The sequence below is a fragment of the Struthio camelus genome, chromosome 1 (genome assembly GCF_040807025.1).
Source record: "Struthio camelus isolate bStrCam1 chromosome 1, bStrCam1.hap1, whole genome shotgun sequence".
Taxonomy (NCBI): Eukaryota; Metazoa; Chordata; class Aves; order Struthioniformes; family Struthionidae; genus Struthio; species Struthio camelus.
In genome coordinates this window covers 222,229,197-222,252,904 of record NC_090942.1, presented here as the reverse complement: position 1 = coordinate 222,252,904, position 23,708 = coordinate 222,229,197, and the positions used below count along the sequence as shown (strand labels likewise).

At 51.6% G+C, this 23,708-nt stretch overlaps 1 protein-coding gene across 1 annotated transcript in view; it reads left to right on the top strand.

Moving 5' to 3' along the window:
- The window catches only part of LOC104140618 (uncharacterized), a 196,796-nt gene extending 173,645 nt beyond the window's left edge, over positions 1 to 23,151 (top strand). Inside the window, exons 4-9 of the mRNA XM_068930769.1 lie at positions 3,658 to 3,826; positions 3,955 to 4,018; positions 4,136 to 4,190; positions 4,533 to 19,116; positions 20,320 to 20,660; positions 23,021 to 23,151. Of these exons, the coding sequence (XP_068786870.1) occupies positions 3,722 to 3,826; positions 3,955 to 4,018; positions 4,136 to 4,190; positions 4,533 to 5,595 (1,287 nt within the window). The 5' untranslated portion in view covers positions 3,658 to 3,721 and the 3' untranslated portion in view covers positions 5,596 to 19,116; positions 20,320 to 20,660; positions 23,021 to 23,151. The remainder of the gene's footprint in view (positions 1 to 3,657; positions 3,827 to 3,954; positions 4,019 to 4,135; positions 4,191 to 4,532; positions 19,117 to 20,319; positions 20,661 to 23,020) is intronic.
- Positions 23,152 to 23,708: the final 557 nt, after the last annotated feature.

The following is a 23,708-nucleotide window of genomic DNA, read 5'->3' as shown; positions in this document are numbered from 1 at the left end:
TGTGTGGTGAGTTGTAGGGCGAGAGGGCCGGTAAGTGTGGGCAGTGTGGAAGGAGTGGTGAGCTTGGGTGGCCCTTGGGGATTGTGTCCCGATGGAGGTGCCATGAGAGGCAGGCTGGAGTTGTGCAGCGCTGTGGCAGAGAAGAGCGTCTCGTGGTGCAACATGTGCCATGCTGTGGGGAAAAATGGAAGCCCGTTAATCAGCATAGCTGCGCATTAAAATGAGAGCATTTTTCCTTGTACTAGGAATTTGGTGGTACTTGCTGCCTGATGGAGGTGGCTCTGCTAATCGTCTCCCTTGTATTCACAGTATGGTACCTATAGAATAGCCAGGTCTAGAGTGCAGGAAACAGAGGCAGTGAACAGATGCACTAGTTTGCATACCAGTTTCTGGGATCTTCTTAGTACTTGTGAGAACCTTGTTTGAAATTGTGGGGGCTTTTTGCGGACTCATGAGAAACTACCAAGTGCTTGCTGCTGACAGGAAAGGAGAGCTAGGGAAGGAGAGGTACTGATAGTCTTAGCTTCTCCTGGAAATCTCTAGCTAGGTGCAGCTGCTGTTAACAAGCTCTGTTGATTGCCCCTAATCAGAGAGAACTGGGGCCTTTGTTCCAATCAACCCTTCATCAGGGTCCATCAAGCAGCCTGTGAGTCTGTGCGAGGCAGAGGCCTATATAAGAGCGAGGCCTAGAATGTAGCAGGGGAGCAGCAGTTTGTACAGCAGGGTTCAAGAAATCTCCTTTAGCTCTAGTCTTTAGTAGTGTATGCTTCCCTCAGGTATGGTTTTGACATGCTGCAGAGCTCATTCCCTGGTCGGTATTGGTGTTGCTGTGTGAACTGTGTTAGAGGCTTCCACCCAGACAGACCTTCTGACAGTGGATGTAGGTCTGTGTATTGCATGGAGTGCGTGGGACCTCTCCATGAAGCTGGGGATGTCAGTTATTTCTTCTGTTGAAGGTGTGCTGTTGTTGATGGGTTGTATTGCCAGGTCAAGGAGTTATGGGAGGAAGTAAGCAGGCTGTGTATCATCCATGAAGATGAGCAAGGGACTGATAGGATATTCTCAGAACTCTACAGCTTCTGGAGTCTCTGCCCCCCTGTTGCAGTGGAGATGCAGGAGGGCTCTCTGCTGTGTGAAACAGTAAATCTTATGTCTGTAGAAGATGAAGGCTGGAAACTGGTTGCTCCTCATATGAGGAGAAAAGCTCTTGCTCCTCCTCAAGACTTGCAGTTGATGAACAGGTTTAGCACCCTTCAAAGTGAGGAGGAGCTGGGCATGACTTCAAGGCAAGCAACTATGCCATGCAGGATCACCTGGAACTGGCGAGTGATTGTTGTGGGTGACTCCCTGCTGCAGGGGACAGAGGCACCCATCTGCCAACCTGATCACTTGTCTAGAGAGGTTTATTACCTGCCAGGGGCTCAAATCAGAGACGTCATGGAAAGACTGCCAAGGCTTATCCACACATCTGACTATTACCTCCACTACTCTTCCATATGGGCACCAACGATACTTGATGAGAGGAGGAGTATATGGATTCTCCAAGTGAACAACTGGCTGTGTTGCTGATTTTGACAACAGGGTTTTGTTTTCTGTAACCATGGGACCCTGTTTGAAGCTTTCCAACTGATTGGTAGATATGGGATCCACCTCACTAAATAGGGCACGTGCGTCTTTTCCAACAGACTGGCCAATCTGGTAAGGAGAGCTTTAAGCTAGGAAAGGTGGGGGAAGGAGAGAGTTATAGAGATCACCCAGATGGCAAAAAAGGCCTCAAGTGGGGAAACCTCTAGGAAGTGCATGCAGCCAATGAAGTGCCTACAAGACGTGATTATGGGGTCATGCACGCCTCCTGGGAAACTGACATGCTCGAATACCTCTCTGAAGTGCGTGTACACCAATGGATGCAGCGTGGTTCTCATGGGGGACTTCCACCACCCTGACATCTTCTGGAGGGACGATCCAGGAGGTTCCTGGAAAGCATTTATGATAATTTTCTGATAGAGGTGATGGAGGAGCCAATGAGGGGAGAGGGATGTTGCTGGACCTTATACTAACAAACAAGGAAGGACTGAGAGCTGGCTGGATGGCAGAGCTCAGAGGGTTGTGATCAGTGGCACAGAGTCTAGTTGGAGGCCTGCAGCTAGCGGTGTCCCCTAGGGGTCAGTCCTGGGTCCAGTCTTGTTCAATGTATTCATCAGTGACCTGGAGGAAGGGACAGAGTGCACCCTCAGCAAGTTTGCTGATGATCCCAAACTGGAAGGAGTGGCTGACACACCAGAAGACTGTGCTGCCATTCAGAGGGACCTGGACAGGCTGGAGAGTTGGGCAGGGAGGAACCACCTGAAGTTCAACAAAAGCAAGTGCAGGGTCCTGCACCTAGGGAGGAATAATCCCATGCATCAGACAGGCTGGGGGTTGACCTGCTGGAAAGCAGCTCTGCAGAGAAGGACCTGGGAGTGCTGGTGGGCAACAAGTTAACTGTGAGCCAGCAGTGTGCCCTTGTGGCCAAAAAAGGCCAATGGGTTCCTGGGCTGCATTAGGAAGAGTGTTGCTAGGAGGTCAAGGGAAGTGATCCTGCCCCTCTCCTCAGCCCTGGTGAGGCCTCACCTGGAGTACTGTGTCCAATTTTGGGCTCCCCAGTACAAGAGAGACATGGAGCTCCTGGAGCGAGTCTAGTGAAGGGCTGCTAAGATGATGAAGGGAGTGGAGCATCTCCTATGAAGAAAGGCTGAGGGAGCTGGGCCTGTTTAGCCTGGAGAAGAGAAGACTGAGAGGCGATCTCATCAACGTGTACAAGTATCTGAAGGGAAGTGTCAAGACGATGAGGCCAGACTCTTCTCAGTGGTGCCCAGCGACAGGACAAGAGGCAACAGGCACAAACCGAAACACAGGCAGGTCCCTCTGAACATGGGGAAAAACTTTAGTGTGAGGGTGACTGAGCACTGGCACAGGTTTCCCAGAGAGGTGGTGGAGTCTCCTTCCCTGGAGATATTCAAAATCCATCTGGATGTGATCTTGGGAAATATGCTCTAGGTGACCCTGCTTGAGCAGGGAGGTTGGACTAGATGATCTCCAGAGGTCCCTTCCATCCTCAACCATTCGGTGAATCTGTGATTCTGTGAGGGACAACAGTGTTCAGCAGCCCCTGCAGTGAGGGATTGTAGTCCCTGGAAGTGACTACTGTGGCCACGGATAGTCTAAGGCCATGGGATTTGGATGGTCCTGGTGGTGCCTGGGGCCAAGCCTGGCCAGGGCTGTCATGGCTAGAGCTGGAAGGCACTTGCTCTTGGTGGGGCTGAGGTCTGGCATCAGCCAAGGTGATTGCCGCAGTGAGGTGGCCGCTGTGTCGGAATGTGGGTCTTGACTGTGGGGCCATGGAGGAGAGCCTCCTGCCAGGGAGGTGACAGCGATGCGAGCCAAACCGAGTTGGCAGGATAGCAGGAGGCAAGGGGTTTCAGAGAGCATATAAAAACAACTATCCTGATGGTCTTACAGGCTCTGAAGTAATAACCCCCATCTCCACTGTTCTCCTCCTAGGAATGAGATGTGGGTGCTGGTGTTGGCATCCTGATACTTGGACATACCTCTCCTATTGCTGTCACTTCTGGTGGGAGGGTTCAGACTTTTTTTGGCCAAAAAGAAATTTTTTCACAGGTCTGTGCCCTTCACCAGCCCCTGTGGAGATTTGGAGCGTTGCTGCCGCACCTGATCACGCAACATGGGGCGCTTCAGCCCTTCCTCCTTTCTGGAGTTGGCGCCGCTCCTGCGGTTCACACTGCAGCTGTGCCTCATCTACATCATGGTGCGGCTCACCAGGCTGCGGGTAAGCAACCCCTGGCTTTGTAGGGCACGAGGGTGGTGGCTGGTGGAGGGTCAAAGGCCAGGGAGGGCCAGCAGCATGGTGGAGGGAGCTGCTGCCATCTCACTTGGCTGCCCCTTTACCTTGTACAGCGACCCCGGGGGAGGACGAGGAGGCAGAGGAGCGTGCTGCGAACTTCGCCGGAGAAGCAGAGCGGTGAGCGGTGGTGCTGAGCACCTCCAAAGCCCAGAAATCCCCATGTACCCCTCGCCCAAGGTTTTGACCTGGGAGTCCTCAGCCTGCTCACCCATTCTCTGTCTCCTCCGTGGGCAGCTTTCCTCATGATGAAGGAAGAACCGACAGAGTCGTCGCTGACCCTTGAGAGGCGGTGCGTGGTCCCTGCCATGGGGCAGCCCCTTCAGGCATGAGAGACCCCTGGGTCCTGCCCCTTGCCCCCAGGCCAGACTCCTTGCGCCCCTGGAGAGGCTCAGTGAGGCCAAGAGCTGTAAGCCACAGCCAGAAACACAGCCAAGATCCGCTGTTGTGAACAGCGCCATGAAGGGCTGGAGCTGGGGAGTGTAGAAAGGGGTAGCAGCCTGGGATACCCCATAAACCTCAAATCTGGGGGGCAATATTGCTGCTGAGAGATTTACCCAGAAAAGGGGGGGGTCATAGGCCAGAATCTGACCATCCTGGAATGGGCTCTGTCCTCACCTACTGCATCCTGCAGGGCAAGCATGGAGGCACTGGCCGTCAACCCCTTGCCACTGCGGGCCCCGCTGGCTTCCTTCTCATCCTTTGACTCCAGCTTACTGGGCACAAGCAGCTCCTCCTCGCTGGCCTCCCTCTCGTCCTCGCCGGAGGGAGCTGCAGCGCTGGCCCCCGCTGCCCAGGCTCTGCTCCCATGCCTTGGGGCCGATGGGAGGCAGCCGGAGGAGGGAGCAACTCACCCAGCTGTGGGGCTGGGGCCAGCCTGTGTGGTCCCTGTGAGGCTGGCGGCCCCAGCACCCCTCGGCCCTTCCCCTTGGCCTGCTGCTGCCTTGGGGGTGAAGAAGAGGGACGTGTGGCCACTGACTGACCTTGAGGTGTGGCACCACTTGAGTTCCCTGCTGCCTGGAGGACCGCTGCTGGGACCTTGCCTGGGACAGGAGCAAGGGATGGAGTTGGGGTGTGGCGCAGGATGCCCCAGGGACGGGGATCGGCTAGGTGCAGCCTGTGGCCGGCGGCGAGGCAAGGAGAAGCTGCGGGCCATGTCTCAGGAGCAGATGGGCCACCATGGCTGGGGGAACCATCGAGCCACCCTGGAGAAGCCCCGAAGGGCTCATCCCAGCCGCATACAAGGGCTCCTGCTGGGGAGAAGTGCGCCAAGAGATGGGGCTCCCCGTAACTACCTCTCACCTCAAAGTGAGTCCCTGGCTCCCTGGCAGCCCCCCAGTCTGGAGAAGATTCTGAGCACCCTCCTCAGCACTCTGCAGGCCAGCCAGGCTGTCTGTGAGCGCCAGCACCAGCTGCTGACAGCAGTGCTGGCCCGGCTGCGGGGCGGCGCGTGGCCCATGGGCAGGGATGTGGTGAGGACAGACCCTCAGGACTTACTGCGCTATGGATGTGCCCTCGGCAGCTCCCCACGGCCAAGGGAGCAGAGCACCTGGAAGGAGCTGCCCTCGCTCCCTGCCTTGCCCATCTGTGCAGTGCCTAGGAGGTATCAGGCAGTGGAAAAAGCCCTGTGTTTTGATCCGAAAGTCAGCAGCAAGGAAGTCCATGGATGGCACCATGGAGAGCAAGTCCGTGGATAGTGCTTTGGAGAGGAGCCTCAGGGGATGGGGATGAGCAGGTGGAGCTCACTGAAGCCAGTGGGGTCCTAGCAAAGCTATGAGGAGCAGCAAAATAAATAACCTTAGTACACAAATCTTCCAGAGATATACTGCTGTGATCAATCATTAGCCATTGTATGTATGATGCTTTGCTCAGCAGTATTGGGCATGAAAACCTTCCAACTGGGATTTAAAGGAACAAAAAAACCCTAAAATCTCCTTATTGTTGAGTTGGATCCAAGTAGATCTATGTGGCATTATCCTACCTCAGCAGAAGACATCCAATGTTCCACAAGGTTTTATTTCTAGACCCACCAATGCTTCCCACAGCCAAGAGTTATGATCTACCTGCCAGGATCAGGGGCATTTCCTTCAGCGCTAACTAATGTCACTTGACTGATTAACTTAATAATCACGGCCTGAGAAAAAGTTCTTGGTTGAGCAGCAAGTGCTGAAAAAACCCCATCCACCTCCCAGAACAACCCATCTGCTCTTCTGGGAAAAGCAACAGGCTGTGGTGGTGCGATACTGCTGAAGAAGGTCTGTCTTGCCATCTCCTGGTGCCTCTGGGTTACTGCTGATCACAGCCATGCTGGAGCTCGAAAGGCTTTTAGTCACCTTTATTATTTGCCATTTGGTGGCAGGAATCAAGCATCGAGGACAACAGACTGAACTGCTCCCAGTGTGGCATTTTCTGGTTTAATTTTATTAACTTTGTCCAGTGCAGCTTTTCGGCTAGAGGGCAGGGAGAAGGAGTCCTTCTCCTGGCTCTAAAGCACCCTCATGATCTCTCTGTCTTCAAGAAGGTAGTCTGCCCCCAGACAGCCAAAATTACAAATTACATGAGGACTTCCTAGCCCTTCTTTGAAATGCTCATATTCTCCCTGTTCAGGCAGGGAAACAGAGGCAGGGAGCAGTAAGGTGCTGTGGGAAAAACATGCAGGAGGACCGTGGCAGAGTAGGGATTTGGAGCAGCTCTCTCATATTTGGGCAATATCTACGTTTTCCTCCTGCTGACCGTTATCAGGACTGCGAACACTTCATGCTGGGTCCCTGGTGACTCACCCAACCAGAGATGGTGACAGAGTGGGGCCAGAGGAGCTGAAGCAGCTCAGGAGTCTAAAGGCAGCGCTTGGTGGGGAGGGGAGTCAGAGTGCCCTAGGTGGGAGCAAAGTCAGTCCCTCCACAGCAGGGTGCCAGGGCCAAGCAGTAGTCAGTGCAAGTAGCTGGAGAGGAGGTTCTGCCCTGGGCTTGCAGAGGGCAGCTTGCTGTCCTGGGCAACTGGACTCTCCGGGGCAGGCCTGGCCAGGAGCTGCTCAAGCCCAGTGGGGAGCGAGCCCTTCCATGGCTGTGAGCACATGAGGTGTTGTTCCCTGCACTCTCCTTTGCTCCATCAGTACTGTGGAGTTGGAGCTTCCTCCTTCCAACAGTATCAGAAATCAAAGTGATTGAAGACCCAGGCTGTCCCTGGATCAGGTGCTATGTCTGGCTCTCCAGAAGACACATCCCCAGATGGTAGGATAGCAGAGATCAGTCCCAGACCTGTCATGGGTGTGTTGATGGATACCATTCACCCATGAGGAAGGACTGTGTAGCATCTAACACAGGTCCCCACTTGCCTCCTCTCACTGCAGCTCCATCAGCCCCCACCTCCTAAATCCTCTGCATGGCACAGCTCATGGCTTCACTCTGTCTGAGCAGAGTGGGCAGCAGTTAATATCTGTGAGCCCCCGAGCTCCAGCACCTGCACCAGGAAGGTCAAACCCTGTCTACTATTTGGCCCCAGCCAGCTCTTCAGCACATTCTCCTCCTTGCACAGGGGAGGACTGGCCAGGACAAGCATCAGCCCTGCAGCAAGTGGAAGGAGAAAAGCCTCTTGCCTGCAAAGGGAGGCTCTCACATCTGTATCCCAGGCCTGGGGTGTGTGCCATGTGTGGAAGGCAACGCAGCCTTGGGAGACCTGTCCCACCACAAGCTGTGGGGCATCCATGGGTTATCTGGTGGAAAGAAGCTCCCTGACTCATCCTCCTTTGTCCCAAGGTGCCTTCCGCAGCAGTGTGAGCTCTTGAAGAGCAAAGGTTGGAGATCCCTGTTGCAGCATAGACCGCTGCACGCTGCAGGAGCTGGGCAGTGGGGGGAGCACTGAGATTATAACATGGGCCGTGGTGCTCAGCAAAGAGTGGAGGTTGGATGGGTTTAGCCAGGGAACTCGAGTTCAGCAGAAAGGGATGTTGGATGGGTTTAGGGAGGATCTGGTGCTCAGCAAGGAGGGGACGTTGGTTGGGTTTAGTCTGGGACGGGCAGTATGAAACGTGTGCTGCATCAGGGGAGGCGGTGAGCAGGTCATGGCTGTTTCCAGGTGATCCCAGGGAGCAATGCAGAGGTCCAGCTGGCCCGCGTGTCCTGCAGACACTGGCTGCCTTGTGCCCCCTTTGCTGTCCTCCCATCGCTTCCTGGTGGTGAGGAACACGGCAAAAAGCAGCCTGAAGGTTACCGGCCCCCCAAGGCTTTGGCGGGAGGCGAGAGCCGCGGTCCCTCCCTGGGGCTGGGAGCAGCCGCAGGCAATCTCGCAGAGCAGCCTGTGCTGGGTTGCAGCCACCTTAACTTTGCTCCCGAGCCCAGAACCTCCCATTATTTATAATGCCATAAAGATGGGACAGGGGCACTGATGTGAGCAGCGGCAGCAGCGTCGCAGTCGCCCGGTGGTCACGGGTCTGCCATCGGGGCGCTGCGTGGGAGCACGGCAGCGTGTGGCCACGGTGCACAGAGGGGATGTCCCCAGGGCTGAGGCCGGAGTGCCGCAGGCCCCGGGGAGTCTCTGCAGGGCAAAGCCGGTTCTCCGGCTGGCTGGAGAGAGCCCTGCCAGGCCTGGCGTCTCACTGCCTGTGTAGGAACAGGGCCGAAATTAATCCCGCAGCATGCTAATTTGATCTCTATCATCCCATCTCTCTGTCAGCTGTGGAATTTTATCCAATCTGTCTCCTCTGTCTCAACTATTTTTAAATCCATCTATTTCTGCTGGTCTCTGTTACTGTCTTGTGGCCCTTTTCCATAGGGTTTGCCGGAGGAAGGACCTCCCCTTGGAAGCATAGGCACTCCCCCCCCTAGGTGCTGCAGCCTGGACCCCTTCCAGCAGTGCAACGTCCAGCAGCCCCAAAAGCCCTTCAGCTTCCAGTGCTGGAGCTAACGTGGAGCTCAGAGCATTTCTAAGTGATGCAAAAGGGGAAGCAAAGGCTGTGTCCCCTGTTGCAGGTGGTTGTGGGTTGCTGCAATTTAAGGTGAGGTGTCAGGGTGGTGGCAACATCCACTAGGGAGTGCTATTTTCTTGTTCTGGATTGTTTTGGGTGGAGGAATCAAGGTATGGGCAACTTCTTGGTGTCCTAATGTGCTTCAAAATCAGTGGCCGTATAGGGAAGAGAGCCATGCTGCCTTTCCTCACTGTAACCATGCCTGTAGGGAAGTGGGCTTTTTTTTCTTAAATTAATCTGAAATGGATGGAGACCAAACATTTTCTGAACTGCTGGTGAGCCCCAAGCCATGCAGAGTGATCGAAGCTGACAGCCTCACCAGTGTCAGTGCAAATGCTCACAAAAGCTACAAACAAACTGTTATTCCCAGATTGGCCCCATGCAGGATGGGACTGCCAGTGTCCCCAGCCCCAGGACAGATCTGCTGGGACCTCACCCCAGCTCCTTCAAAGCCCTGGCTGGGATCCAGCCAAAGCATGCTGAGTCTAAATTGTCTTTCATGAAACATGTCATGCTCAGGGAATGGACATTTTAAAGGAAACATCAGGAATTAAGGCAGCTTTTGCTCACATTCTCGGCTTTTGTTCACATCCTCTCACCTACTGACTTTGCAATAGCTACGGATTAGGAAAAAGCCCTGCAGAGTAACACAGACCTGCCCTACTGGGACCCCAAAACCCAGGGGCTTGGCTGGAGATGAAGACAGTGTTCTCCACGGATGGAAACCAGGGGCTTGTTTCTGTGACTCTGCTCCCGTGCCTGGAGCAAGAGCGTAGATTGAACCTGCTGCGGCGCTCCGAAGCCCACATGGAGCATGCAGGATATTGAAAACAGCCGCTTTGGGGCAGATTTCGGCTGGGCCACCCTGGCTTCTGAGGAAATGGGCAATAACCAGGATGCATTTCCAGCCTAGCCCCTTGTGGGGAAGGACTGAGGCTGGAGCAGGGAGTCTGGGAATGATCTCATATGCCTGCATCGCTCTCCCATCCCTGCCACCTTCCCTATCCTCCTGCCAGGGCTGCTTTGGGCTTTTTACAGTCCCCTATATTAGAATAACCAATCGATGCAGCTAAGTTTTAGCCTCATACAGATCCAGAACAACTAGAGCCTCCCATAATTAGCACTTCCTGTCTGCTGGTGATTTAGCGGGTGTCTATGCACACGTGTCTGGGTGCTGTGTGCACTCCTTTCTTGAGGACATGGTGCTTCCCACAGGAGTCGGGGCGAATGAATGAGTAATGAAAGGCCTACGTTATTCAGTGACACAATTAGTCAGCAGGTGATAGGCGTGTCACAGCAGAATGGTTGCTGAGGAGCAATATCTCAGGGTCTTGCTTTCTAGGGAGGATCCGGTTTGTCACGGAGTGACAGCTCACCCAGGGAAAGTGACTGCTGAGCCCTGCCTTGGAGACAGCTGTAATTTAGTTGGTAGCTGCATTTCTGCCACTGTGCAATCGCGGTGAGATGCAGGGTGGGAGGAATGGCCATCAGGGAGGCACTTTCACACTCTGTCCCAGCATCGCTCCTGGAATAGCTTTAATTTTGCATCCTTGGCTGAACCTCTGCCCCTGCCCCTATTCTCCCAGCACAGGATCCGGCAGGGTGAAGGGATGCGTGTTGGGAGCCAGGACTCAGAAACCGACCCCAAAGGCAGGGATTGGAGGAAACTGGGGAGTGCAAGCAGAAGTGACCCAGAAATGTCCCCAGAAGTGAGGGGATGCTGGCTCCAGATTAGCACCTTGATCCCCCCTTGTCGGGACAGGCTCAGCCTCCTGTGAGTTGGGGCACGCAGAAAGGGAGGTCCCAGACCTGCTGGGGCTTGTGGGGAGATGGAGCCCCAGTGCATCTCCTCTGTCCCTGAGCGTGGGTGTCCTGATCCTGACTCACAACCCCGTCCTACTGGGAGTACCTTTTTGTGCATGGTGGGGAAAAGGGATGGTGAGAAATAGGCTCAGCTGGTTTGAGCTGTTGCACCTCCTTGGATTGAGCAGGTACATCAGCACCTGCATGACCTCATGGACCTCCAGCAGCCATGGCTGTTCCTTTGGCCTCTGAACAGACAGCAGGAATCAGATGTAGGGAAGTTTGATCAGCTCTGTTTCGTGCCTGGACAGCATGCTTGCTACCCAGCCTGCAAATCTCCCCACAACCACCACACATTTCACCTGGGGAGTGTTGTTCCACCTCTAAAGCCTATGACCCTTTACTTGCAAACACTTTGTTTCCACCCTCTTGGCTGCTTTCCCACGTCCTCCATCCCTGCTCCTGTCCCTGTCCTATAAACGGAAAGGCTTAGACAGACACTGCTGCACATTTAGGGCTGTGTGACCATGAGATTTACTGAAGTGAGCCCAGTCAGCTGATCTATCTCGGCACACTCATTAAAGGAATTATTTTCCACTGACATTCAATCTGTGTCTGCACAGGAGGGAAAAAAAGGCGAGCTGGTTTATTTTGCATAACTAGTGAATGAAAAGCATACCAGGCGGGTTCCCAAGAGACAAGGGCACGTCTCTACTGTACCTGTTGCTTTTTCTCCTGGGGAGAGTCGTCTGGGCTGGGATTGCTCTGTGTTCCCATAGGAACTTCTATCCTGAGAGCCTGGTGAGAGCTCTGCAGAGATAAAACTTGCCAAAGCAGATCTGAGGATCAGCAAATGATGGAGGGAGGTGCCAGTGCAGGCCATGTAATACTTTATAATGTTTAAACAGCTTTTGCCTCTCAAGGAGACTGAAGGACTTGCCGTTACCCCACATAGAGCCGCGATGTAGGAACGCGACTGGCTCTGGGTGCAGTACGGCCGGCCATCGGCACCTTTACGATGGGAAGGGATGAATTATTTTTCACGGAGCAATCGCAGCCCTGCATGTGCAGCTATCCGAACAGACCAGAAGAAAATCTCCCTGGCCTGCTGCAGTGCTGAGTGTTCAGAAAGCACGTCTCAGGCTGGAGGGATGTTCGTCTGGCGTTCCTCCAGGGCTTGGCTCTGTACACAGTCAGCCCTGGCATTAATGACTCTTGTCCGGCAAGGGGTGAGACTCCATGGAGGGCTGGAGCGATGTGCTTGCCAAGGTGCACATCATGTTGGGGGATGGACACCAGCCCCATTCGCTCTGGGCTTGTTGCTGGGAAGGGAGCGAGGAGGAGGGGGCTGGTGGGCTCTTCCTCGTCATAGAGTGTTCAAGGGTGTAATGCTGTGTGAAGAAAGGCAAATGGGAGCCTCAAATGCATCTGGAAGAGTGTCATGCCACGGCACAGAGCCTTTGGGATGCCCCCCCTCCTGCACAGCCCCTTTTTCCTGACAGCACAGGGGGACCAGCCACCCCAAATCCCCAGAGGAATAAAGCTCCCGCTGCTCCCAATGGCCTTGGGAATCCCACTGGCACATCTAGGGACTCTGGCAGAGCATGAATGCCAAGTCAGGCAGCCAAAACCCAGACTACAACGCTTGGCCATCCTCTCCACTGGCCTGCGAGTCTCATGCTGTCCCTTCAGAGCTCAGCAGCTCTGACCATGAAGACTCACCTCCATGTACCATTCCTGGTGTAACTGAACCCAAACACCCCCAAGGCGATTTCAGCCTGCAGCAGCCACTCTTGGGCTCCCAAGGGCCCTTATCATCAGATATTTAATTGAGAATACTTAAAACGGGCCCTTGGAGATTGTGAGCTGCTTGCCAGAGCGTCTCGCTTTGGAGACCAGCCTTCAGCCTTTTGGACCTGGTCCCAGATGCCATCCCCAGGTGTTCTGCCCATGCTTGTGCCCTTCCTTATTAAATTGCCATTTTTCTATTATGATGGAAAGGGGGACAGAAAGGGTCAAAGCCAGCTCTGGGTGTGGTGGGTCTCTCCTTCGCCTGCCCTAAAGAAGCTGGGATCTTGTGAATGGCTCATCCATCACGCTGTTCCTGCAGTTCTGGCAGGCAGCTTCTCTACTAGGATCTGAGGAATGACTCTAAAAAGCTGTTTTAAAAGCTCCTCTTCCATGGCAACTTAATAGGTGCCAGCAATGCAGGCCTCCTGCATTTTTGCTGCTCTGAAATCAAACTCAGCTCCAAACATGTTTTAGTATTGTGGTGATAGAAATATTTCTTTCTGCCTCACCCCATTGTGTCTCCTCATGAAAAATACTCCATTTCTTAAGCCAGGCTGCTGTTCTCCTAGGTATATTCCCTTAGCTGTGTGTACTTTTAAATTAGAAATAGTTCTAAGCCCCAAAATGTCAGCCTAAGCCTAGCTCCAGTGCCTGGATTTTCATCTCTGAGATGGGTCAGCCTAGAGGTGCGTTTGAATTTGGTACTGGAGCCACATCTGAACTTCCACTTCTAATTGGATCAGAGGCTGGCTTCACAGATAGGCTGCTGTATCTAAAGCTTTTCCATAAAACAGACAGCTTACAGTAAAAAGGAAGCCCAGTTGAGTATATAACAGATGTGTTCCTGGGTTCAGTTCGTAGCTGTTTGAGTTCAGAGCTGTTTCAGCCTTTTAGGGGTTACATGTAGATGTTTTTGTTTGGGCAGAATGTATTTTGAGCGGCCTCCTATACTCTGCAGGCTTAAATGAACTCTAAAACTCCCATAAAGTGAATTTCCAAGGGAATGGGGAGGTATTAATGCCATTGCACCAGGCCCTACTGTATGTATAGTTCCTGCAGTTAGGTTCAAGAAAAATCAAGTCAACCTGAAATGAGTGATTTCTAGGGCTAATGGGATCTTCAAGACATGGGCAGGCTTGGAGAGGAGACTGTGATCTATCACATCCTGGATGCCAGCCAAAAATATAGTGCTGTCATGAAAAAAAGGCCAGCACCACCCTGGCGTATATATCCTGCAAACAGTCCTTCTGCTCTCCTCTGCCTTGAGGAGGCCTTGGCTGGAAGAAAGCAATGAGATACTGACTGGCAGCCAGGAAAACATGATCTCTAGGAAGAGATGGAGTTATCCGGACTTTTTAGCCTGAAGAAACAAGGTGGAGACATGAAACAGTTTTCAAGCACATAAAAACCTTTTACAAAGAAGAAAGGAATAAACTTCTCCATTTCCATGATAGATAGGACAAGATGCCATGGGCTAAAATCCTACCAGTTAAGGTCAGACATCAGGGAAAAATAAGGATGGAGAGAGAGGAGCCTGGGGAGGGCTTACAGTTCCCATCTCAGGAGGTCTTTAAGCACATGGTAGATAAACATGTACCATAATTGGGTCTGCCTGAGGCAGGGGATGTCTCTGTGGCTTTCTAAAGGCCCTGTGATTCCAAGTGAGCATGATTTGTTTAGTCTAGCAAAACAAAGGCGGAGAGATCACTCTATAAATACATGGTGGGGGGCTGGAGAGGGAAGAAGCAGGAAACACACTGGAGAAAAAAAAAGAATATGAGACAGCTTTGGCAGGATATGGACTAGCCCAGATGTTAGGCTGGTGGAGGACTCTGAGCATCAGAAGGTCCCATCCAGGACAGCAAGGATCTTCTGTATCTGCAAAAGGGAAGGACCACAGAAACCAGGGAGGAACTCAGCAGTCTCTCGGTTAGGTTGCGTGACATGCTGCAATTGAAGGATCCTAAATTCCCATCCAGCCCCACATTCCTTACTGAAACTTAGTGAAAATATCTGACAAAATGATAGAAAGCCTTGCATTTTGTACGATTTCAACATAGGACTATGATTTCAGCATAGCCCAGGCTTGCTGCAACCGTGGACAGACTCATGTGGAAGGTGTCTACTAGTGAATGCATCCCTTGAGCATAACTTGAACATGTCCTGGCCAGCACAGGCTGTGACTGGGGCTGCAAGCATCTGGCTAAGCTCAGACTGGACCTTCCCTCTGCAGGTGGCTGCTATGCCCCGGTAGGGTGGTGTCCCACCAGTATTTTGCTGCAAATGCAAATCTGGCCTCTTTGTTACCACCTTCAGCTTTCCAAGTCCTCCTTTCACACTCTGTGCCTTATGTTCCCCTTGAGAAATCAAGTGCTGCCCATAGGCTACCTTAGACCTAGAACAGTGTTGTAAATCACCCAGGATAGGATTTACTGCTGTTGTGTGGCAAACTGAATTAAGGTCTTATATTAAATTAGCAGCAGCTGCAGCATCCATATTGGCAGCTCCTACCAATGTGGGCTGCAAGAGGACCTGCGTGTGCTCTGTAGGCAGAGTAAAAGGCAGTCGCTACTCTGATAGCTTTGCTGCTTGTCTAGATGGAGAAATTGAGGCACAGAGGGAGTGACAGCAGCTTACTCAGGCGAGGGACAGCATTTCCTTAAGAGTGGTGGGCTACCTGGCTGCAACGCAGTGCCTGGATATCTCCTTCCTAGCATATGGCTGGACCTGGTGTCTATGCACACACAGCTAATTTGAGCTTGCAAATAGGCTTGTGGCCTCCCGGGAGGGTTGAGGTTTCTCACCATGTCCCGCCCAGCCCTGGTGACCAGGAAAGCCGTGGCTGCACCATGGGTTGATCACCAGGATAATTTACACATGAGACATCTTCCTCTTGATATCCGACCCTCCTGCTAAGGTAGCTCTCAGTAGTTCACCTCTCCTCCTTCCAGAAACTTGCATCTGGCAGCTGTAAGGGAGCAGAGACCTCAGGGCCCTCTTTGAGACGTCCTTGCCCACCTGCTGACAGCTAGGACTAGAGAAGGTCACCGAAGGTCACTGTACTTGACAGCCTGGCTTTGCCCTCATGACTCCTCCTTGTTGCTTTCTGTCATGCGTCAGGGGACAGCTGAAAATCTCCAGGCAGAGAAATGGGCTGGAGTGTTCCCATGAAAGGGCCAAGAGTGAGATGGAAATTCCTGCTGGGGATGAGTCATGCTCCGCGTGCATGAATACGCCTGGAAAAACCAGCCGGTGGCAACTGCTTCCCATGCATGATAGGAAGAAGGTCCTATGGGGAGGAAGGCTCGCTGGTTCCTCTGGGATCTCTTTTTTTGACTCGCTTTGTTTTAATTCAGGCTGCACCCCCCTGCCTGGTGCATCAGCATCTCCCTACCCTCTGCCCCGGCAGGAGGTGCCCATCACACCCACCCACCCAGTCCTTCTTGCATGGGAGGATCAGGAGACCAAAAGAGGGAAAGGATCTCTCTGGGGGAGCCGGGCCAGCATAGGATCGTGTCTCTGAGCAGATGTCTTGCCATTGCCCTCCGTGTGTTTTGAAGTGGCCACCCACGGGCACTGTCAGCCCCTCTGTCCCCGGAGTAGCAGGGTGGAACTATGCCGTGGGAGCAAGCTGTTGGCGGGTCGTGTTGCGGTAGGTGCTGTATATACACTCCTGGCCTCCAGACGTTTTTAGCCTAAACAGAGAAGTGAGGGGGAGCATCTGAGTGGATTTTTTTTTTTTTTTGGCAAAATGGTTTTCCTCAGAAAATGCTACTTGTCCTTGCATGCACAGCTGTGAGCCTATATGGCTTACCAGGTTTCAACACATTTTTGTTAGGAAAAGGCTTTGCATGTCTTTCCTGCTCTAAAATAGAAAGTGACTTTTTAAGCTGGGGTTTAACTTGGGTTGGGGAGGAACAGCAGAGCAGGGAGTCAGACCTCGCTCCCACATGACTGCCCAATCCCCAGCTAGCATAGCACAAAGTACAGGGTGATTTTTTTTCTTTTGTGCCCAAATTTTTTGTTTTTTTTGTTTTTTTTTTGTCCCAGAACAGATCAAACAAATAAGCGCCAAAGCCCCAGCCCTTTGCAGGATGCAAAAAGCATTTTTCCTTTCCAGCTCCAGAAGAGACACTACCCCATTTTATAGATGCAGAAATCAAGTCATTTGCTTACTGTCGCTGAGAGGCAAAGCCGGCTGCAGGCACAAAGGTCCATCTGTGCTGCCTGGTCTGGGAGCATCCTCCGGGCACTTGGTGCTTTGCAGTACCAGTGCCACAACAGGGTAGGGTCTGGATGTACACCAAACCCTTCTGCCTCCTTACCTCCACAGTGAACCACCTCTGCTACCCTCTGTCCCTGGGATCTTCCCCATATGTTCTTCCTCAGTTTAACTGATGAGCAGCCCATGACATTTTGGCTCGAGATCGAGCAGAAGCCAATGTCCACCAGCAGCAATCAGACTGTTGCATTTATTGCTGCTATCCACTCGACATTTAGCATCGCATTTTCTGAAAGATGCTCCTGGCCTCAGTCCCTCTATGTGAACTGAATCATTGCATGTACCCTGCAGGAAACATGCCCTGCTCTTGCCTCTCCAGCAAACGCTCCTATTCAGCCCCCCCGAAAACTGTTTGTTAACCAGGCAATACTGGAGAGGGTTTAGGCACAGAGGGAGCAGAGTTAAACCAACTTCAAGCGTGGGCTTTAGTTCTGGAGCTGCAGTGTAATCCACACTTAGCTTCCCTGGGGTGCAGACTTCATGCCCTGGGAGAATAATAAACCGCCCCCTAGGGCTGAATCTCTGGCTGATGGCTGGAATTTGAGGAAATCCTGTGAGTTTGTAATCTTAGGCTGCTTTTCCTGGGCAGTTTATTCCTTTAAATAGAAAGGCTTAAATGAGATTGACTCCTACAATCCTTCTGCTCCGGGCTAGCCTGTAATCTTTAGCGACCAGCAGTGGGCATTTGCTCTGCATCACACATCCTTCCTGCCTCTCCTGAGAGTGGAAATCAAGGCTTAGGTGGTCTCACCTTGTGCCTGCTTGTCCCATCTTATGGAGCTGGTGACCAATTTCAGGCAGGCTCGATGGGCAATAGCAGTCTTTAAACTTTGTGAAACAGGATGTGCAGAGAGAAGATCTAACTGCCGCATGGGGGAAAGGCTGGAACAGGAGTACAACCCAACCCTTATGAGGTACTAGAGAATCCACATGGCAGAGAGTCTCTATGGCCTAATTAGCTGAGATGGGGCAACAGCACCTTACCAGAAACCCACAGCTCTTGGTAGGACTGAGATGGGATCTAGGCTTTCCATGGGACCCGTGACAAGAACCAGCGTCCAACCAAGAGCTGCAGGCCCTGGACAGGCAGCTTTCCTCTTTCTGAAGCACAGACAAAGCCTAAGTCATTCAGCTTCTCTTATTCCTTCTGGCTGGTCCTCCCATTCCCTGTGCAGACTCACAGGCTCCATGCATCACATCTCTTTCTTAACACACAGTGAGAAACAGTTGTGGACTGATGGGGGAGAGCAACCCAGAACGCTGAGTCTCAAAACCTATTTATTTTATCTCTAGCTTCCTCCCATTCATCTAGCTCATTTCTGGACTGTGTTCTTGGGAAGTCTATCCTTGTGGCTGTGCCACAGGGGTCAGGGGAGTGGAAGTGGTGCTGGGGGATAGGGACAACTGCTGGCATATCTTTGCTGGAGCAATGGGCACATCAGTGCCAAGTGCAGCCACAGGCATCAGCCATGCAAACACTGCCCTGTTAAACTTCCAGTGCTCACCTGGGCTTTCTTGCTTCCTAGCCTAGGTTAATTCAGTTGTACCGTGCCCCTCACTGTAAAAATATTCCAAGGACCTCCAAAAACATTAATAAACCCATGATGGAATATGAATATCGTTGAAAGGAGGGTTAGAGATGGGTAAATCTGGAGGCTTCATCCCCAGGTAACACTTTGGAATTTTTAATTGGGTTATTAATTCAGACGAGCTTTAATTCCAGTATAATTAATGGAGTAATTTGGCAGGCATGAGAGCCAAAGGCAAAAAGGTCTCTAAGTGGCTAGAAATCATTCTGCTGAAGAAATCCTCATGGGATAGCTAGTGCAGCAGTCCAGGTCCACCTCAGAAGGAGGGCAATCAGGTAGCACCGTCCAGAGGGATGTGCTGGCTCCAGGTGTGACTGTGGGTCGGCAGGGAAAGGGACCTGCCGTAGCTGGTCTGCTACGTGTGTCTGGGCCTCCCCAAGGTTTCTCCTGGGCTGTCTGAGTCCCACATGAGACGGGATGGGAGCAGCACTTGTGGACCAGAAGAAGGGTGATGGGCCCATTGCTAGAGCTCCCCAGCTCTGTGGCCCCTGGCCATGGCTCAGGACCTAACAGAGCAGAGAAGAGGCCAGGCGTTGCATTACATATTAGTGAGATACAGGCCTGGCTGGGGGGAAACTTCAGATTGGGTGTACCTCCCTGAGACTTGGTAGGGCACCACTTTTGGGGCAAAATGCTGCACCAGCATGCCCAACCATGCTCTGTCCTTCCTGTATGCTAAAGGTGTCCCTTTATCTGCATAAGAAGTGCATCAGGAACCTCAGCAGACCCTTAGATTGCAACCGCGCAAGGATACCAGGATGCATTGTACCCTCATCACGGGATCTTTCAGGTGAACTATCTGGGATGCTTTCTAAAGCTTTTTGGTTTGGTATGGAAGGGAACACCTTGTTCGTCTACTCTGACTTGTATATGATGCAGGTCAGAGAGCATTGTCTCCCACAACTTGCAATAGCATGAATGGATGTCTTTTTCAGGATAAGCATTTACAAATCCATTTTATGACCATTTACTTTGCAGATCTCCAAGGGAGAAGCCCACTTGTCCCTGATAGGCAAATACAGGTTTCTCCATAATTTTCTAGTAGGATGTGTAGTGGGCGGTCACAGACTTGAGAGCTTGGCTGCCTTTTCAGTGATGCTGTTTGCTGCAGAAATCATTTATTTTTATCCTTGTAAGGAATAATTTTCTCTTGACGTCTGTGCTGAAATCTTTGTGTTTATGATAATACAGCCAAGCTCCCTATTTTTACAAGGTCTGTACTACCACTCTCTCTTGTCCATGATGCAAGACACCAACCCTGACTTTACCCATCCTCTTCTTCACCTCTGCAAATCCTTCGTCCTAAACCTACCCATGGGCCTTCTCCTCAGCTAGAAGAGCAAGTCCCAGAGGGCAGGTCCTATACTGGTGCTGGTGCAGGAGCTGCTGCCCTGCTCACAAATGTGTTATTGCATGCCAGCTGATGGCTGGTGACTTATTCTCATGCTGGGCAGCCCCATCAGTTGGGATATACATGTAATTGGAAGAAGAGCTTTCTGAAAACAAATTGCTATTAATGAAACCCATTGAGCTGTCATAAACCTGTCAGTACCTTCCAGAGTTTCTTCTGGCAGGGTCACCATGAAGCTATCGCTTCATGAGGAAAGGTTATTGCCTGACCCTGCCTCCACCTCAATCCCTTCAGATGATCCATGGCTCCTCATGCAAGAGGTGCTGGGCTATCCCTAACCTGTGGCTGCCCTTGCAGACATGTCCTGGGACATGCAGAGGAACTTCTCTTGGTTGCTCTGTCATACCAGGTCTAGGGAGTTCTCCACCACGCAGGCAGCGTAGTCGAGGAGAAACGAGTCCAAAAAGCTGGGTCTGGATTTAAAGGTGAGATTCATGGTGGAGGCAGGTTCTCTACGTCAGGTGCCCTTGCTGACACCCCCAACATACCCCTGAAAAACATCTGTCCAACCGAGGACTGCACAGAGTGCACCAGATGGCACTTTAAACACCTGTCCCCTAATCTCCTTCTCTTTCTTTCCAGGTGCTTGCTGGCTGTAGGGATGCTCCTCACAACCACCCTAAAAGAGGAGTCCTGGTTATTTCTATCAAGCCCTTGATCTCCTCTTTCCATTCAGCTATAAAACAAGAGAAATGAACACCTAGGTGTGTTCATTTGACAATGTCATTTGACAATGACAGGTACCAGAAACACAGCGCGAAGGACCTTCCACTCTGCGGGTACGGTGCGAGCTCATCTGGATCACAGGAAAACCAGATATTCCTCTACAAGAAGCTCTCCCTTCATCCTATCCAAGAGTTAGCTATTTGCTCTCTCGCCTGTGGTCTCCATTTTCTTCACCCTCTCCTCCTCCTGAAGAACAGGTAACAGGCAGGACATGGGCATAAACCCCTAAAACAGCTTTTAGCTATTGTCAAGGTTCAGTTCTCCTTGTAGGCCCCCTTGTTCTGGCTAAGTTCAGTAATAGAGTGAAGCAGTGCTAGGTCTGGATTTTCAGCCTTATTTGCAGCTTTAAGAGCATATTGCTTTCATGGGACAAATTTCCAGGTCAAGATGAGCTGGAAAAACCACCCCCAGAGCTTTTGGATTCAGTGTCTCTGCTAGGACCTGCCCCGAAGATGAAATGAATTTTATGTGCTTGGTCAGAGCAGAGGCCAAGCAGGGAACGAGGCCAGAAAAACAGTGGGTCATGTTGAAGTTTCTTTTTTTCTTCACTTGACTCTGAAATAAAAATATATCTCAAGATTGTTTTGGGATTAACACGAAAAAAATCCATCTTGATGGGAACCATCTGTGGCTGGGAGATGCCGGCTGCTCTCTGCTTTCTACCCAATATGCAGACACTGTTATTAGGGCGTGTTCCTCTCCCAAATATTATTCCTTTTATCCCTGTGCTGGTCAGAGGAATCCCAACTATTTAAGGAGGCCTTTCTTTCTGGATGGGGCCAGCACTAAAAAGCACCAGCAGCTCATTATGCCTATATAACATAATATTTGCTTTCCTCATTATAACAGCGCTGCCCAGCACAGCTTGCCGGTGGCTGCTGGTTTTGCTAGCACAAATACTGGAAGCTTCTTCACGGTAACCTTTCCACCCCAGACGTTACCTCATGTTCAGAGCAAATTTGCTGTGGTCTCTCCAATCTGTACTGCAAACCAGAGTGGGGGGAAAGCCGCCCCAAGCAGCAGAGCTGTCCTTGCTGTGCATCCACTGAGTGAAAAAGAGCATATTTGTGCCAAGGCATAAAGCACTGCAGTGACTGCTGGGGTAGCTGCTAACCCTGCATCGGGGTTGGGGCATCTGCCAGTGAAATGTGACCACTTCTAAGTTGGAGGTTTCCCAACGGTAGGATAAAAAGATGGTAAAAAATGCTGGAGACTGTTCAAAGTAGGAAAAAGCATCCTAGACCTGGGGAAAGACGGGAAACTGCATTTACCTTGCCCAGCCAGGCAGGCAGCCCTGCCCTCGCAGACCGTACTGCATCCTTAGAGCCTCGTCTGATTATTGCTGAAGCTCCCTTGGGCATCATCCTGCCCCGGCACTGTGGGACACTGGGGACAAGGAGCCCTTGCGGTGAAGTCCTGGCTCTTAGCCCTGGCCCACCCAGTGCCCCCAGTACAATGGGACCATTCTACTGCTGGAGACCATGAGGCGGTAGCAGGAGCTCTGCCAGCACAGCTTGGGTTGCAGAGGTGAAATCCTTGCTGCAGCCAGGCCCTCCGCCTTCTCCAGCTATTTCACACTGCTCTGATTTCAGCCGGGAGATCCCAGACGCCATCTGAAGAATCTAGGTTTGAATGCAGAAATAAACCTGTCTGGGTCATGAGCACATCGCATTGGTGATGGGAAAGTCCAAACAGGGCAGAGGGACACGGGGAAGAAACAAGCTGTGCACTCTCAGCTCTTAATATGGGGCTGGAAATCTGGGAAAAGGCTTCCTGGAGGATTTGTGGCCAGAAATCATGAACTGATGCAGGAAAAGACGGGCAGTGCAGAGGTGATTCTGCCCTTAGGTTCACCTCCAGCTATTTTAGGGTGCTTGTGCTCTCCTGCACACGCATCCCATCCCGGATGGCTGCAAGCAAGGATATGGCTTGCTCTTACTCCTGAGTCACTGTGGTGGTCCCCTCATCACATTGCTGTGTTCAGCTTTCCTACTTGAGCCCATTAGCTGACTCTTTTTGGTTGCTTTCTTGCATATTTGGGATCTGTACATGTATGTGTGTCAAACTTTCAAGTACACCCAGCCTTCGGGCAAAATTAGCTCTGGGGCTGACCACTCTGCCCTCCTTAAAATCCTCTCTGTGAGTCCAGACGACTCAGATGGTGGCTAGGAGAGGCTGAGTTTTGCAAGGAGGACTCATGTTTCCGGAGATCTTAGATTAAAGTTTTATGGGACAAATATTCCCCAAATGCCATTTCGGCTTCAGTAGACCAGTGTGTTTGCACACACTTGTTTGCATGCTGTTACTGATGCTTGAACAAACAAAATCATAAGCACTCCCCCCTAACACTGTATTTCATCCATCAAGAAGTAGTTTGCGAATTAAATGTATTATGGAGAACCACTTTATGTTGAACCAGGAAGAAAATGTACCGTGCTTCTTTATTTAGTGGTAGGGAGCAGGGGGAATGGGTTCACATAGTACTTCTCAGATAATGAGATTTTGAACTCTAAGCGTTTAATTTCTGTATTGTCTGTGCAAATATGCTCTGTTACAGGCAGCCAGAGGCTGTGATGGGCCCTTGCAGATAAAGCCCCTGTTACGGGGTCACTGAACAGGGACCTGAACACCCCACGTCTTTGTCCGAGAAGACTCCAGGATGGAGATAATCAGCAAACTGATGTTCCCTTTTGCCTCGCTGAATAAGACATGCTTTGTTCAGGAATACAGGTCGGGTTTGTGGCAGAGCAGCTTGCAGGAGATTTTATTTCAGCTACCTGCAAAGAAGCTATGAGAAGAATGTAGTAGGTTCCTCTCGGTCTGGAGGAACGGAGAGATACTAACCCCAGGTATTGTTTAATATTAACTGGACCGGTGCACATCTATGAAAGGTTTGATTGTGTGTCTATCTATGTTTATATACAAACATCACCTCCAAAGTCGTATTAACGTGGCTGAAGCCTTGCACGGGCTGGGACAGGTGAAAGTCCTCCCAGAGTTAGCTGCATTGATGATCGTTTTTGCCAATAAGGACCGATTTCTGTGTTGGCACCGGAAATTAAAGTTGTAAGCCTGTGCTCGGTGCTGTGCAGGTGCAGAACAAAGAGATAACAGAAACGCCTGTGGTTAATGTTTTAGATAAGAGAAACCGAGAGGCCAGCCGGCAGGGAGGGTAAGGAAACAATGAAACCCTGTTTGCATGGGGACGCCAGGGAACGGCTCTCTCCGGACGTCTGTGGGTTTCG